Consider the following 18338-nt stretch of genomic DNA (forward strand, 5'->3'; position numbering starts at 1 on the left):
GGGTGGAAGCTGCTGTGGGGGAGGGGGAGGAGGAGGAGCAGCTGCTTGGTTGTTGGTCTGGTCAGCTGGGTCGTTATTCACTGCTGCTGTTCCTGCCGCCTGAGCAGCAGGCTCATTGGCAACATCTGGTGCTGCTGCCGCTGCTGCTGCAGGCTCATTTCCAGCAGGTGCTGCTGCATTATTGTGCTGACCATCAGCAGCAGCAGCACCACCTCCACCACCACCAGCTGCAGCACCAACACCAGCTCCAACACCTCCATTACCAGGTTGGTCTCCATATATAATGTTATCCTGAAAGAGAAGAGAGGGACAATAATGAGATTATCAAAATACAATATTCAAAACTAATTTTCATAAGTAATAATTTGGATGAAGTGGTGAGGACCAATCACAGGATTTTGGGGGTTGCAGAGGAAATGACAATGGAATGTGATGTCTGGTGATATGAGGTTCTGGAGAAGACCCACTCATGTCAGTAAACTTGGATTCTAGAAGCGTTGTGTTCCACCCACACATAAAATTTTCATGTAACTTACCCCAACAAACCAAACCACATCCCGTATTCCCAAACTGATTCTCTTCCCTTCCTCACATTTCCTCTTCACACACGATTATCTCCGACTCCTCAATCCAGTCCTCACTACCCTGCTCACTGTATCATTGCGTTCCCCTATCCCCTCCCACTCTATATACCCAGATTCTCACCAGTCACAGCATTCCCCACTCCAACTCCCTACCCGCAACCTCTTGGCTACCATTCATCTCTCTTTTCCTTATTCTACCATACCATCTATGCCCTGATTCTTGTTCCTTGCAAGTATACCTTGACACTTACTGCCATCTCTATCCTGCTCTTGGTGTCTACTACTCTCTCTCACTTTCCCTTGCTCCTCCTTCTGGCTGAGTAATCATGTATCTCCTCTACAGCAACAAACCTGTTTCTACCCTCATTCTTGATCACTCTCCCACCTTCTCTTGCTCTTACCTCTGGCTAGGTAATCATATATCTCTTTTTCAGCAGCATACTTCTTTCTTGTTAACTCCCCCCTTTCTCTCTAGGTAACTGTCCCTCCTCTTCAGCAACACACCTGTTTCTGCCCTCATTCTTGTTAACTCTCGCTTTCTTTCTCTCCCTTTCTTCCTTTCTCTCTCCCTCTTTCTGGCTGGGTAGTCTCTGTCACACTCTAACCTTTCATTATATGACACAAAATCACCTCCTCCAATGCCCCCTCCCCTCTCAAAAATTCCTTCTCTTGCAAGTTATTTGGTGACCCTGTCGGAGCTGGTGTCACATTAGAAGTCTACACTGTGAAGTGGTTGGCATTTGGACAGGCATCCAGCTGTAAAACCCATACCAAAACAGACCTTGCCTGTGTGAGTGCCATGCTAAAAGCACTTTGCCCATTTTGCAGAGTGGTTGGTGTTAGGAAGAGCATCCAGCTGTAAAAACCATGCCAAAACAAACACAGAAGCATGGGTCAGGCTCCTGCCAAGCCAGCTCCTGTCAAATCACCCAACCCATGTCAGCATGGAAGATGTTAAACGATGATGATAATGATGATGAATAAAGGTTCCTGGGTCTCCTAACCATGCATTAATAAAGTGTTACCATATCAGGAAATCCATATTTAGCCTAGTCAATAAACTGTTAGTCCAGTGTTCTATTACAGAATCAAAATGGTTGAGTGAATATGGTGTTGAACTGCCACTGTGTAGGTCTTTGATTTAAAAATACTGCAAGTAGTATACTAAAAACACTAAACAGTATGGATGTACTTTATTTTAACTAGCCATCAGAGTAAAGTCAAACAAAAATTTCTGAGAATGTTATCAAAGATGGACCACTATCCAATGCCAATCCAACAGAACACTTGACAGCCATTTACCCAATACCAAAAGCCAAAGCTAAGGACCACCTTTGAAAAGCTTCTCAGGGCCTTAAGAAAGATTGATACCACAAGCAGATTCCTTAGGTATGCTCACAGCCTGGTGGCTGTCACAAACAGAACATCATTGCAAACCAGAAAATGCAAGTTTATTTCAAAACCAACAAAATATATTTATATACCTACTGAAAGGTGGCATCACTAACAATTCCAAGTTCAGATGAACAAAGATCAAAGGGCTCCAAGCAAAATAAAGAGGGTTTATTTTATTTTTTTGTTTTAGCTAGGCAGATTAATACAAGATAATCTTGCCTTATGACATAATACATCTACTGTTGTTCTGGCCCATTTTAGCCATGACTGAAAGCATTTCAGTTATAAACATCCCAATCTTTTCTCAGGCATTGTATATCTTGGACAACATTATTCAATGTATTTCTCCATGTTTAAGACAATATAGCATAATTTGAGGAAGATTTGGCTGTTATTTTTTAAGTGGTTGATCATTAGTTCAATAATACAATAGATCCAGAGGAAGTGGCAGTGTGTGTATGAGTACTCTAGCACCAGAGAAATTGATACAGTAAACATAAACACTGGCAGCTAATTACAAGAGCCGTGCAAAAATATGAAAATACAATAATAGAGGAAATAGAAAAAGAAAGCAAACCTACCTGTTCAGTCAAAGCAATGTCGCCAATGAGATAGGACCGGAGATCGAGTAGCCATGCCATAGCAACAGTCCATCCACGGACTACCCCTTTCAGCCAGGCCCTAATATAACCCTGTTCAAGCAAGGCTGGTAAAACAACTTGCAACAGGAGAAGCTCTAGAGAAAGCTCACTCATAGCGGCGTCGCTGTTGAGAACAGCATTGTAAGGTAGGAACTGTGGCATCACCTTCCGGATCACTCGGACTGGTAGCCACAGCATCAAGAGAACGGTACTTCCAAATATAACCTACAAATAGAGTTAGTTGGGAAAGATTAAAGAAAAGAAGGGGAAAAAAAAACATTCATGTTATTTATATTACAATCAAGAAAACAAACAAACAAAAGAGCAAGTATCAAATCAAACTAAGAGTTGATTACAATGTGCATGAGCATTTGTTTGTACTTTGCTGCACATCTGACATGTGTATGCATAAGCATTCAGGTGTGTGTGTGAGTGTATTAATATTCATATCTGTGTGTATGCATTAGCATCCATATATGTGTAGCCTTAGCATTTATATCTGTGTACAAGTATTCATGTGTGTGTTAGCATTCATGTGCATATGCATTATGTGTAGGCGGCAGTATTCATGTGAGTACGTATTAGGATTCATGTGTGCATGTATGTGCTCGTATTCATGCATATATGCATTTGTATTTAAGCATATATGCACTTGAATTCATGTGTGTATGTGCTTGTATTCATGCATATATGCATTTGTATTTAAGTGTATATGCACTTGTGTGTATGTGCTTGTGTCCAAAAATGTGTATGTATGGGATCATGTCCTTGTATGTGGATATATGCATGTAAACTTTCATGTCTACTTATATGCATGTATGAGTGCTTCCTTGCATGTTTGTCTGTAGGAGTGTGGTTTCTAATACTAACATAGTGCTACAAATATGAAGTGGAACGCTGAATTCAACTCCATACCTACCTGGTATTTATATTATCATCCTTAGAAGAATAAAAAGCAAAGTTGACCTCACTATTAAGTTAGAAGAGATGTAACAAATGCTACACAGTATTTTGTCTTGTATGGCTCTTATTTTGCAATCCATTAACCTATTAGATGTGGGGGTGGGAGAGTATATACATCGGTGCAGGTATGGTTGTATGGTTTAGAATTTCACTACACAACCATGTAGTTACAGGTACATTCCTACTGTATGGCATTATGTGCAGCTTCTGTAGCCCTGGGCTGACTAATGTCTTGAAAAATTGGAAGTTCAAAACTGTACAGAAGCCTGGTGCATGGGCTATAAGTTGTGTGTATTTTTTTTTCTTTCTACATCAACCCAAAAGGTTAAAGAAGTATCCTTAGAAAAAAGTTAATCCAATAAAACTCAGCTCACTGCAAACGATTCGTGAAATGATTTAAACTCATCACAGCTAGCTTACAAATCAGTCATCAACTGTATAGTTTATAACCTATCATCAGCCCATCAATGCACTGTCATTAATCAACTCTTAATAGGCCCAGTTCATAAATAAATAAATAAATTCTGGAGAATATGAACAACACCTCAGTTATATATTACAGCAACACTCAAAACTGGACAAGTGGTTATTAGCTTGACATGCTGAATTCAATCCCTTTTGTTTATGCCTGTGGAAATTCTACCAATATTCAGACTAGTCTCCACTGCCAACAGCCAACTCTACCACTGGACTAATTACAAGCTGCCAATCAATGTTAATTTTGTGATCATATTTCTTAAATACAATGATTGTGTATATAAACTCACTTTTGTAAACTAGTAAAATAATGAACATTTCATTATTAAGTCAGTATTTAAGGTAGAGGATTGGCAGAATCAGAAAAGCGTTGGATAAAATGCGTTGTGGTATCTAATCCAACTCTTTACTTTCCAAGTTCATATCCCACCTGGTCAATTTTATCTCCACTCACTGATAAACCAAAGTACCAGTGAAGTATTAGGGTTGATGTCATCAACAAACTCCACCCAGCAAATTACTGACCATGTTCCTCTATTAGAATTTTCAACATAAACTTATGATGAAAGGTTTTAATAGTTACAATGGTGTTCTTTCCCAACCATAACATTAGAAGACAAATTAGAACTATCTGATGCAAAAATAAAAATATTAATCTATGGCTACTATTATCATTATTAACTTTACATTAAGTACAAAAGACAACTCTGGATATGTTCAAGTCTTATTGTGGCCTCATTAGTGAAACATAGCTTTGCCATACTTGACAAAATAGTGAAGCTAACACACAAGATTATACATTATTTAATGAAGGAGAAGAGAATTGCTTAACTCTTGATACCAACCTGTCTGAAACTGCCCTCGGTGTCTATGATACAAATTCCCCTTTTTAAAATGATTTAAATGAAAACCTCCCATTAAAATTGTAAGTTAATTTATGTTCCAAACACCAGCTTAATAACGACAAAGTTATTTTACTAAATTCCTTATTATTTTCAGAATTACTGAAACAAAAGCAGCACATTTCAATAGAAATATAACAAAAGGGTAAATAAGTCATTCAAAAATGCCATATTCAAAGAAACAAACCAGGAAAAATGTACTCACAACGGAGGCAATAAATCTACGGACATGCCTATAGACAGGTAGGTGGATCATCTGAAACAGACATGGAAAGACACTTCTCATTATTTGTCAAATATCGTAGAAAAAAAAATACAAAACAGCAGATAACTCACATGCATCATTTCACAATGTCTTCCATTACTTATACTAGTTAGCTCTTCAGATTAACAAGTGAGCATGCAGCTCTGTTAGCTCGACCTACTAAACAGTAGCCAAATCTACTACATATCATATCCACTTTTAAAAGCAAAGAACATAGTCCTTTATATGCCCATAAAAAGCAAGAATAGCCATAGTTGAAATTCCTTTGACTAGATGTCTACTGTATCAGGGTTCAACAAAGACCAACTTTCTTTAAAGATATAGCATAAGTTCCTAAACTTTGGTGACAGGACTGTTAAGTAAATGAAAAACAACTCTCTCCCTGCTCAAGAGACTAGTAGATTGCAAGTAACTTTCCCAGAAGTTTTGGTATTTATTCCCAACAGCTAGGTGTGCTAATGCATCAATTGAAACTTCCATGTATTGCTCAGGATAACCATTACTTCATTCCAAATTCAAATCTAGTTCCCCAAACTTTAACTGTATAAACATCACATTAAATTAATAGTTATCATTACATTAAGGTTGTAAGTAAATATAAAAGACAAATACAAAGAAATTACCTCCTGAATAGGGTTAAATTCCGGATCATTCAAATTCCTGAGAAACCACAACAACCCAGGTCTCAACACTTCACGCAAAAGTAAAATAAATGAAGCAAAATAGAAAACATACACCATCCCAACTAGCCAGTGAACAAACATTGATGTTCCTGGAGCTAGATGGAAGCTGTTTTTTCTCTCTTTTAAGGTTGCATCAAACATTGCCTGCAATAATAACCAAAATAACATGAATGGTAATAATGAAGTTTTGAAACAGTGAAAATGACAAAACAATTTTTCACAAAATAAGCCAAGGATTTTTAACCATTTCTGTTCCATTTACCCCCTTGAAAGTAAATTCACTCCCATTCTGAGGTTTTTTTTTTTCTTTTAGTAATTGGAGTTTACACACCTTAATAAAACAGCCAGCAGAAGAGGAATGTTAAAATACTGTTTTTAGACATTTATTAATTCAAGTTCAAATAACAATAGCACACAGCCATGATTTTTCATTTATTTATGACTTAATGATCAATAGATACCAGAACCGGACAAATATTCTGAATTAGACTTCTCTACTAGCAACATAATAATTAAGAAGTAGATTGTTAAGTTCCAAATGGTAGAAAGAAAAGCAAATTGAAGTTTTTCACAAAATATACTTCAAATTATTTTTATCAAATTCAGACTTTTTTATAATTATATATCAAGAAAAAAATATATACAAATCTAAAATCAGCAAATTTACTCTCTTGGTAGGCAAAATTTACTCCCTGGTGGTAAGTTTAACTCATGATATATGGTCTTTTTTATTTTCCTTAACAACTACCTAGAGAAATTAAAGATGCTGGTTTTATGCTAAAGGATTTTTAGGGGTCATTTTCTTGCATCTTATTATTTACAGCAAAATTTAAGTCCAGTAATGCAATCATATGTGAATAATATGGGACCTACTAAACTCGATTTTAATTAGTCCAACTAAACTAAGTCTCCACTATGCTATTTTTAACACAAAGAGTACATAACTTATCTAGATTTATATAGCAGAGCCAGAATATATATCATATTTGTATCATCCAAAGTTGACACTGCGTATTACAAAATACCGAGTTGGTGTGTAGCGTGGCAGTCAGAGAACATATTATCTGTTTTGTTTTGTTTTTAATGTAGAGCAAAAAAGATATGGAGAAAAAGTAAGGAATAAAAATTCTAGAAACACTTACCAGAGAACACACATCGAGCCACCAGCCACAAATTAATGGGAACACTCCAATCTCCACTACAACAAGTAGTTTCACTTTAACAACAACATAGCAAAGTCCAATAAGCCTCCTGAATCTTGAAGGAAAAATAAAAAGGAAAATATTCATCATCATCATCATTTAACATCCTTTTTTCCATGCTGCCATGGGTTGAATGGTTTGACAAGAGACGAACCAAGGGGCTCTGCCAGGTTCTACGTCTGTTTTGGCACGGTTTCTACAGCTGGATGCCCTTCCGAATGCCAACCACTTAACAGAGTGTACTGGATGCTTTTTACATGTATGGATGTGGTAAAAACTTTGCTTCCCAAACACATGGTTTCTGGTTCAGTCCTACTACTTGGCACCTTAGGCAAGCTTCTACTATAGCCCTAGGCTGACCATAGCATTGTGAACAGATTTGGTTGGCTGAAACTGAAAGAAGACCACCATGTGTGTGTGTGTGTGTGTGTGTGTGTGTGTGTGTGTGTGTACACAAACACACACACGTGTATATGAAGGACATCCACTGTAGAAAACTCATGTAAACAAATTCCATCTGACCCATGCAAGCATGGAAAGTGAACATTAAAATGATTATGCTATATTATGTGTGTGGGTGTGTACGTGTGTGTGTGTGTGTGTGTGTGTGTGTGTGTGTGTGTGTGTATAAAAATTTCCAGAGAAGAGTGTTCAACATACCTTTTGATGCGCACCAGAGCACAAAGAAGGTAGAGGGATACAAGACCCAATGCAAATACAATGTAACCAGTGAGGGCAGTTAAGAGGCCTTCAAAATGGGATGCCACAACCTGTATTAATAACAACAGTATTTTTGTAAAGAAGGAGATACAGATGGAGCAGAAAAATGAAAGAAACAATAAATTAGAGTAAGAATGGTAATTAAAAAATGAGATCATATGAAAGTGAATGAGGAGATAGAGAAGCAGCAAATGAAGAGAGAAAGTGAGAAGAAAAGAGAGAGACGAGAAAAGAAATAGTAACTGATATTTTAACTTACAAAATCATCAATTTTAAGGCCAACCAAAGTAAAATGACCAATGTGATATGGACAAAATGCTGGAACAAAGAAAAAAAAACAGTGTTTCATAAAATGTAAGAGGAGAATCCAAAAGATTGTACAGAACAGTGCAGGCTCAAATGCTTGGAATAGAGTGGACGCAACTAAAAGCATCCAAGGACCAGATGATGGTAGTAAACCAGACAACAAATTAAGTATACAACCAAGTCAGTCATGGCAAACTTTCAACTCAAAATGCAAAGAGCTAGAACAAATACCCTGATGCTTCCCATCCAATGCTCTGATTTCGACCAGTCCACAGCTCTAGACTGATATTTATGAACCCCAAAAGATGAAAGGTAAAGTTTAACCATCACAAAATTTGAATTCGGAAGGCAGGAAGCCAAAATAGATACCACATGGCATTTTAGCCACTGCTCTAACTTCACCTTCCCAATATGCACCACTCATCAATACATTAACAATACAGATACACTGTACCAGCTTAGTCAAATTGTGCTATACGGATGACAAATATCTTTGGTGCTCAGCCACTTTTTGCCTTCATTGTTCATGCAAGCTAGCATACACTTCCCCCAATTTTGTAGAATACTTTTTCTTTTTTTTTTTTTAATGATATCAATAACGTCTATTTGAAAATATAAATAGTCATGTAATGTAATACTTACCAAACACCAAGATGAAAAGTGTATTCAGAGATACAACCCAGAAAACATGCTCCTGAAGAAGACAGAAAAAAAAAACATAGGTGACTGAAAAGCTGATAACTATTTCAGATATTTTCTCACATTATTTAAACGTAATGAAGCAAACCTATATAAATATAAAAACTGATCAAATTTTTACAAAATATTTTTCTTTTTGGGAACACGCTTTTTTTTCAACACTTTTATATGGATATATATATATAAACTAACCACATTATCTTTCTAATGTTTGCACAATTTTTGCCTATTTGTGTATTTTCACATATAGTATGGGAACAAGTGCTTGTTATTTAGCTACATGTCCTTCCTATGGTCAGATACACAATTGTGAAAGGAGGAAAATGGAATCTCTTGTTGCTGTTATTATATTAGCCTGAATTTCATCCTCATTTAGCAGATATTTCAGTCATTACCATCCTCTCTTGATATACAGATATATATATCCAGGACTACATTATTCAATGTGTCCTTCCTTTTTAAAAAAAAAAAAAAAAAACTAAAATGGTAAGATATGATTTCTGGAAGACTGAATGCTATTCAGGTGAAGTAGCCATGAAGGAGCTCCCAGACTGTCTCAAGTGGAATCTTTTTTTCGGCCGAATTGCTTGAGCTTAGTTAAAATAACTGGTCAGTTAAATAGGACATAGTCAGGAGTTCAAACTTTAATTCAAAGTCATTGTGTTATCACAACTAAAAGCCTCTCAGGGTGGCCTCAGGCAGGTTGGTATCAAAAGATTTAATGCTACAGAAAGCATAAGTAAGCATTGGCCTTATGTACCATTAAGATTCAGAAAACAAGCTTATTCATTTAGCATCTCGTTCTCTTGACCTACCAACAACAGCATAAATTATTTTATCCAATATGAATATCATCACCATCATTTTCACATCTGTTTCCCAATGGGTTGAATGGATTGTCATAGTCCAAGTCAGTCCTTATTGGTTGCAGTTACCCTCAAATAACTATGCCTTACTCAAAAAATTCAAGTCATTGCTAGTTCAGATGACATTCATTTGGGGTCAGTGAAAGAAGTTAAAATACCCCATAAAAACATATATACATCTTGTGAAATATACTTACAAGAAACACCAGAGAGCCATCTAAACCCAACAACTGAAAAGAAAGAAATACGACCCATTGTTAGATATCATGTTAATTGTACATGGGCTGCATCAGTAAAACTACTGAAATCACTGGCTAAAATATGTCTGCATTTATATTTGCATAAAAGAAGAAAATTTAATCCAATAACACTAGTAAATCATAAGGTTTTCATTTGACAAAGTTTTTGTGACCACAGATGCATATATATTTGATAAGATAATGGATAACCAACCAAGAACTCAATAGATTGCATCCAGTCCTCAGTATTGTATATATAGTGTCCACGATCAGAACACTCAAATGGTCCAAGTACTGTAGTGTAGACACAACTTGGTCAAGTCTAGTGTAGCACTATAATTTCTGTTACTACACAGTCTTGTAGTTTCAAATCTTGGCAGAGGGCCAGTAATTTTGGAGGGAGGGGGCAAATTGATTATATCAACCCTGGTATTTGACTGGCACTTATTTTTATCAACTCCAAAAGGATGAAAGGCTAAGTCAATCTCAGTGGAATATGAATTCAGGTTATTACTCAAGGTAAGAACCTAAGAGAGGGTGTCATGTCCTTGTGCAGAGGGACTTCTCAACCTTATACTGTCTTCACTCATTTGCTAACCATTTTACAGAGTGTAATAGACTGCCTTCGGTCATGAATCACCATGGGATTGAACTTAGAAAATTCCCCTCCAGGGCACAAGTCCAGGCAAGGTTATTTGTGGAAGAGAAACAGTCACCTATGCATATCAATCTCTCCTCTCCACACCACCTATGTTATCCAAAGGAAAGGCAGAGGCCAATACAGTTTGGTACCAGTGCTGTCGCAATTCCCTTCTACAGCTGAGTGGACTGGAACAATGTGAAATAAAGTGTCTTGCTCAAGAACACAACACACAGCCCAGTCCGGGAATCAAACTTGCAACCTCACAATTGTAAGCCCAATACTCTAACCACTGAGCTATGCACCTTCTTAGAGAGTATACTAGGTACATTTTATCATGGCATCAATACTAGTGAGGTTGTCTTGTGTTCCACAAAGCTAAGGAGCCCCTAAAGAGTTATAGCTTTTAGTGGCCTTTGCCAAAGACAATCATAACCAATGACAAGACCCTTCAGCAACTAATTTGCATGGCAGCATTACGATCATTATACAAACCTTAGAGCAAGACTTATGCCTTGCTTAATTGATCAGCCTGTTATCAGAAGAGTAAATCAATAATTCAACTTTTCAAATTCTATAGCATTCCTATCAGCAACATCTAATTTTCTGAGTACACCCACACAATAAAAGTAAACATTGAAAGTTAACAAAAACATGTCAAATTTGACAGTACTGTGGATGCTTGCATTGGTAAGTTGTTCTTATTTTGCAACACCTTTCTAAATGTGGGTAAACAGAGCCAAGGAGACATACAGCATAGCACAGCTGAGATTATGCTAAACTGCTTAACTCTTGATTGACTTGTCAGTACACTACCTGGCACCATTGGATGTGAATGTATTAAATGTTTACGATCCATTTTTTTGATAGACAGAGTTTAAAAAAACAAAACTAAATATAAAGAGGCATCAACATTCATCATTATCAACATTTAACATAACATCCATTTTCCATGCTGGCATGGCTTGACAGGAACTGGAAAGGCCAGGGGCCACACCAGGTTCCATAGTTTTGGTTTGGTTTTTATGGTCAGATGCCCTTCCTAATGCCAACTACTCTACAGAGTGTACTGGGTGCTTTGTATGTGGAACCAGCACCCACACCAATGCTTTTCACATGGCACATTCGTTTTAGGATCTCAATTATGTTGTGGCATACGAGTTTTCTTCAGCACAGCAATGCGCCACATATCTCAGTCCTCTGTCATCTAACGAAGATTTGAAATATAACCATGAGCTATGTCAATGAAAACTTAAGTAAGTTAGCCCACTTACCCTTTCCCATGTAAGTTCTTCAGCAGCCCGATCCCATTCAATAGGATTCCAATTATTGTCATCTAAGGAAGAGAAAAAAGAACATTAACATTGTAGGAGAGGAAATTAAAAGAGTATTAAAAGGTAAAACAAATGAAGCTGCAATGACAATGAAGATGATACATATGTAGATGATAGCAGGAAAGATGGCAATAGCAATAAAGTTTGTAAGGACAAAGAAGATGAAGATAGCAAAAGTGAAATGATAATGGCAAAAACGATGACAAATGAAGAGAAAGAATACAATGAAGAAAATGCTGTTGATGATGATGATGCTTTATAACTTTGGAACAAGATGACAAAATTTCAAGAGAGATTAACAAATTTAATAGAACTGAGATGTGGTTATTTTATTGACCATTCCCATCCCACTCCACTGTGAGATTTGAAGTCAGGACAAAGAGAGATATAACTTAATCCCACAAGGAATTCTGTTCAACACATTACTGATTAAACCATCCACTACCCTAAACACAATTCTAATAATAATCTTCGTGCCAGTGACACGTAAAAGCACCTACTACACTCTCGGAGTGGTTGGCGTTAGGAAGGGCATCCAGCTGTAGAAACTCTGCCAAATCAGATTGGAGCCTGGTGTAGCCTTCAGGTTCCACCAGTCCTCAGTCAAATCGTCCAACCCATGCTAGCATGGAAAGCGGACGTTAAACGAACGATGACTTCACAAATTTGTTCCATGTTCTATTACTTCTGCTACTTCACTCACAAGGCTAACACCCTAATAACAATGTCAACAATAAGGATAATATAAATATATTTTTCTCTTCCTGTCTGGAAACCTACTAAATATTGATTATTATTATCTTTATAATAATGACTGCTGACGATAGCAGCAAATTGTGAAATACCAGCTTTGTGCCCAGTATGAAGCAGCAGCTTATCATCATTGTCAACATTTTAACATCCACATGGGTTGGAGGGAATTTGATGAATCAGATTTACTACAGGAAGAGGCCTTTTCTGTCACCAACCCCAACCTGTTTCCAAGCCAGGTAATATTTCCCTATGACTGGAGATGTTTCCATGGAAGACTGGAAATAGAAAACACCACTTGCATGATGGTGATACTTGCTCGCAAATCAGGCTATCACAGTAAGGAGACACTAACACACACACACACACACACACACACAGTATGGGCTTCTTTCATTTTCCATCTACCAAGTTCACTCACAAGGCTCTATAGTAGGAGACACTTGGCCAAGGTATCATGCAGTGAGGTTGAACCTGAAACTATGTGGTTGGGAAGAAATCTCCTTGCCACACAGCCATGCCAATACCTTGATGCTGTTCACATCAATGCTGGATGTTCAGTTAGCTAAATTTGAATATGTATACCAATATAATTAGGTTGGCTTGTATCACCTCAGGGAAATACGTATAGCCACAGATATGCAAGTCAGTGATAACAATACAAACATCTCTCATAATTAGTAACAATGAGCAGGTATGCCATCTTCTGGAACACTCCCACCATCAATGATAATGAAAATATTACCAATAACAAGCCAGACGGTCATTAAAGAGAAAGCAAATAGAATTTATCAACTAGTGAATGGCTCCATTCTGTTTGACAAAGACAGAGACAATTATGCAAGATTAGAGATTTACAGCTGATGGCATTGAATATGTAAGGAATAAAGAGCTATATAACCTCAATTATAATTGGAGTCTTTGCTCGTTCTGAGCTATAACAGAAGAGTCCACTTGAAAGATTTTAAGGAGTCCCTCAAAGTAAATAACACAAAATAGCATTACTTAGCATAACCCATACAACACTAAATAGGAAGATGCAGATCAAAAACACAACACATTCAAGACTGTATTTCTCTTGAAATTCATTGCTCTATGTTTCAATTAATTATGAAAATAATTAATAATTTGGTGAGACTATAAAAGTTTCATTATTATAAACTGGTGTTAGGAACATAACTTAACAAAAGGTACTTGTACAAAATTTTGATGGTATTTTTAAATTTATATATAAACATTCTAAAAAAACAGACTGATTTTGTATTATAAAACTAAGAAGTCTCAGGTAAGTAGGTATCAAAAGGGTTAATGTGATACTTAAATATTATTGTTACTATTCAAAATTGGTGTAGATTGAATTAATGTTAAAAAATATTTCATAATGGACTGGCTCCCGTGCAGGTGGAATGTAAAAAACACTTTTTGAACGTGACCGTTGCCAGTACCGTGTGATTGGATCTCGTGCCAGTGGCACGTAAAAGCACCCACTACACTCTCAAAGTGGTTGGCATTAGGAAGGGCATCCAGCTGTAGAAACTCTGCCAGATCAGATTGAAGCCTGGTGCAGCCTTCTGGCTTGCCAGCCCTCAGTCAAATCGTCCAACCCATGCTAGCATGGAAAGCGGACATTAAACGATGATGATGATGATGATGATGATGATGATAATGATGATGATGATAAAAAGAACCTCAGGAAGCTGAACTTTCCAGGTGAAATGACAAAGAACTGAGATACCTGGTGTCTGGCCATGCTCAAGAAGATCTGTATCCCGCAGCAGAAATATTCAGACTGATCCTTCTGGTTTTGTCAAGCACATAAAAGCACCTGTACAGCAATACATAAAAGCGCCTGTGCAGTGCCACATAAAAGTGCTCATGCAGTGTCATGGAAACGCATCCAGCACACTCTGTAAAGTGGTTGGGGTTAGGGAAGGCATCCAGTCGTAGAAACCATGGCAAATCAGACTGGAGTCTGGTGCAGCCCCACCTGCTCGCCAGTTCTGGTCACACCATCCAACCCATGTCAGCATGAACAACAGACATATGATGATGATGACAATGATGATGATGACGATGATGATGATGAAATATAAAAACGCTATAACAAGAATGATTTAACATCCAACTTAAACTGCAATGGTAAAACATAACTCACCTTGAGCAGCATTGTTGGGGCCCATTGCAATTACATCAAAGACTTCCACTTCCGGTGCTCCAGCTAAGCCTTCTTCATTCAGATTTCCACCTTCTCCTGCACCGGCAGCAGCTCCATTACCTTCTGCATTGGCATTACCAACCATGCCACGACCAATAGGTGCCATACCCATCAAATTATTCATTACTCCTCCTTCAAAGAAATTCTGGAATATATAAACAAAATACATTATTGGTTTGTTGTTACTAGGTACAAATACCCCATATTATAAGAAAGGAGAAAATGTAAGGTTATGATCATGGTTTTTTTTTTTTTTTTTTAATCTTCTAAGGATGTTAATGACATAAGCAAAATGAAATTCAAATCCTAGTTTATAAATTTGACCTGCTAAGTCAGCTTACTTCTTGCGCTATACTGTTTGCCACTATGTTGCAGAATCAAATTACCAGCTAGTACCAACTTTGATTTTCATCCCATTAGAGAAACAGATGTTGTCATTGTGCCAAATTTCTTGTGAATACTTAAGACTATCTCTAGTAAGGAATGTTGTTTGTTTCCCAACAAGAGAGAAAGGTTGGAATATTAAGGCTGGAAAGCATGACCATGAAGGCAGTCTATAAGAAGATGGAGAGTGCAGGAAAAAAAAGATGCTTTTGTGAGACTGAGGAGATAAATTAGTGAAGACAAAGTTTAGACAGAAATCGAGAAGTTATGAAAGAAAGGAAATAACAGGGAATTACACCAAACTAAACAAAAAGTTTAACAGTTGACTATACTTAATAAGATTCACCAATCATTTATATGGAGAAAGCAAGGAGAAGGAATTGTTACAAATTTTATTTGGGTGAGCCAAGATAGTAAGGTGCTAAAATATATTTGCCTCCAATGAAAATTAAAGTCAACAAAAAATTTTCATTACAGGTTGTTTTCTTACATCTCTGTTCTGTAATGTGTAACTTCAGTTATTAAGTCTGATTGGGCAAACTCAAGATTAAAAGTATTCTGGTCAAAACCATCTGGTCTCTTCCTGAGGTTTAGTGCATCCAAGATAACATTATCTAATGTATCCTTGCAATTTTTAAGAAAGTAAGGTGTGATTTGAGGAAGATTTGGTTGCTACTTCCAACACATTCAACAACTACATAGAAGCTCCTTTGTTAGTCCATAGATGTGCAGTTCTGAGAGAATACATTGAAGTCATATGTAGACAAAATATGTTCATTGGTGAGATGTTTAATATTATAGTCATGATCTTTACTCTAGTGAATGTAGCTGACTCAGAGAGATTGCACTACTTAAGATACAAAGCAGTGCATTTCCATAAGTGATCATATCTAACAATGTCTAGTGTTAGTGTGCATGGATATGTATTTATAGTCAAAAGAGAGACAGTTGTTTATATAACACAAGAAGCATTTCAGAGAGATGCCAGATCCCTGAACTACAGGTCGACAAGGTTATAGAGAAATAGCAACACTTGCTTCAATGAGAACTAACCTAACAAAACGCTTTTGTTTCCAGTGATCTACAATCACATTGAGAACAAAAGTAAGCAACTTTTCTAGATCTTCAAACCAAACACAATCAAAACTTTTACCATGTCAATGGAAACAACTTCTCTTTCAGAGGAAATGTTATTACAGTCTAGTGGGAAGGAGAAAGAGAATCACTGTGGTGTAAGAACACTTATTTATGATTTTCATAATCACTTTTACTTTGAAATATACATGAACGCATATCTCTATAAGAAGTACAAGATTTGAGCCATTGCTATGATGTATAACTGAATACAATGTAAAGAAATGTCTATTCATGTCTCCATCACAGTGTCAGATAAAAACTTTCACTGACTGCATAGGTGTACTTTAATGTACCAAACACACAATTTAGTGTATCGATGATTTATATAATTGAATACAAAACCAGTATTATATATGCAAATCAGATTAAATGATTTAGTAAAATCATTTAAAGGTTATAAAAAGTTATAAGCTAGATTTCTCTCTGCAAATAGACAAAGGTAAGTGATCTTTAAAGTAATTCCAACAAAAATCAAAACCAAATCAAGCCAATCCACCTTTCTCTGGGTAGCAAGTAAGCCCTCTGTAGGACCTCTGAGACTGAGAAAAGGGAGAGGGGAAAAAACCCAACAATTTATGAGCTGTTGGTAATTATTACTCTGAATCTTGTAAGTAACCCAGATACAAATCAATCAGTGATTGTAAGTTAGTCTGCTAACAAACAGAGCAGCCTCTTATAGTGTTACTCATAGCACCAGGTTTCTGCTGTATCCTACAAAATCTAAATAAATTCATTCCAACATAATTCACCAAAGTGAAATGAAGAAGAAGAGGAGAGGAGGGGAGAGAGAGTAACAAAACAACTGCAAACTCTAACAATGATCTATTTTCATATACTTTAAGCTGACAATAGTGGCTGAAAGCAGAGGAAAAAGAAAAACAACTGTTAACTTACCCTTCCTTGGTTATTCGCTTCATCTTCATGTTCCAACCAGTCAGGGCCACCACCATGGAGAATTTGTTCTCTCAACCAAACTAAACTAATAAACGCACACAATGTGCAAGTCACCACAAAACAACCTTGAAAAGAATCTGATACTATATTTTCTCTGAAAGATAAATGATAACAATAATAATAATAACAGTAATGATTAATATTAATAATAATAGTAATGGCTTTAAATTTTGGTACTAAGACAGCAAATTTAAAGGAAGTGAGATAGTCGTTATATCAACCCATGTTCAACTGGTACTTATTTTATCATCCCAAAAGGTTGAGGGTTAAGTTAATCTCAGCAGAATTGGTGTTTCAAATTTTGGCACACAGCCAGCAGTTTTAGCGGGGAGTTAGTAGACTATATTGACCCTAGGGCTTAACTGGTACTTTATTTTGTCAACCCTGAAAGGATGAAAAACAAAATTGACCTCAGCAAAATTTTAAGATCAGTCTTCAGTAACATGACAGGACAAGTGATAATAAATGTGTATGATTTAACATGTAATTAAACACATTCATATCTAAAACTGGTTGTGCTATAAAATTAGGAGATAAACTCCCAAGTCAATATTCAATTTAATTTTCTGACTGTAGTTAATTTACTTCACTATATTACAAATGCTTTAAAAAAGGATTGAAGATAGCAATTCTATTTCCTCCCTAAACTTTCCATACCATCAATATCAATTGCAGTAACAAAGTACAAAATCTATCTGTATGTCTAATACAATCAAATAATGGAACTTCTATCCAATTTGTCAACCTGCTAGAAACTGCTGCCAAATTTTTTTAAAACTATATTCAGCAGTCTTAAAAAAAGGGAAAGGGACAATAAAGTAACATAGTCCGATATGTAGACTCTGTTAACCAATATATATATATATGAAAGGAGACATTGTGTAACACAGTTCTATACACACTGGATGTTCATGACTAGAAGACTTTTCACCATTGATCTGTTCTACCAGAGCTGACTGAGGCTAACAACTATATATATATA

The 18338-nt window shown here is 36.5% G+C and overlaps 1 protein-coding gene across 1 annotated transcript in view; it reads right to left on the reverse strand.

The window, feature by feature from the left end:
- Positions 1-18338, reverse strand: part of LOC106874637 (E3 ubiquitin-protein ligase MARCHF6) — a 70450-nt gene that overhangs the window by 16738 nt on the left and 35374 nt on the right. The window contains exons 6-17 of the mRNA XM_014922432.2: positions 17297-17450; positions 14822-15026; positions 11857-11918; positions 9901-9933; positions 8781-8832; positions 8092-8150; positions 7773-7882; positions 7053-7167; positions 5851-6054; positions 5168-5218; positions 2561-2845; positions 1-291 (exon numbers count right to left, since the gene is read on the reverse strand). Coding sequence (XP_014777918.2) covers positions 1-291; positions 2561-2845; positions 5168-5218; positions 5851-6054; positions 7053-7167; positions 7773-7882; positions 8092-8150; positions 8781-8832; positions 9901-9933; positions 11857-11918; positions 14822-15026; positions 17297-17450 — 1621 coding nt within the window. The remainder of the gene's footprint in view (positions 292-2560; positions 2846-5167; positions 5219-5850; positions 6055-7052; positions 7168-7772; positions 7883-8091; positions 8151-8780; positions 8833-9900; positions 9934-11856; positions 11919-14821; positions 15027-17296; positions 17451-18338) is intronic.

This window comes from Octopus bimaculoides, chromosome 1, assembly GCF_001194135.2.
Source record: "Octopus bimaculoides isolate UCB-OBI-ISO-001 chromosome 1, ASM119413v2, whole genome shotgun sequence".
NCBI lineage: Eukaryota > Metazoa > Mollusca > Cephalopoda > Octopoda > Octopodidae > Octopus > Octopus bimaculoides.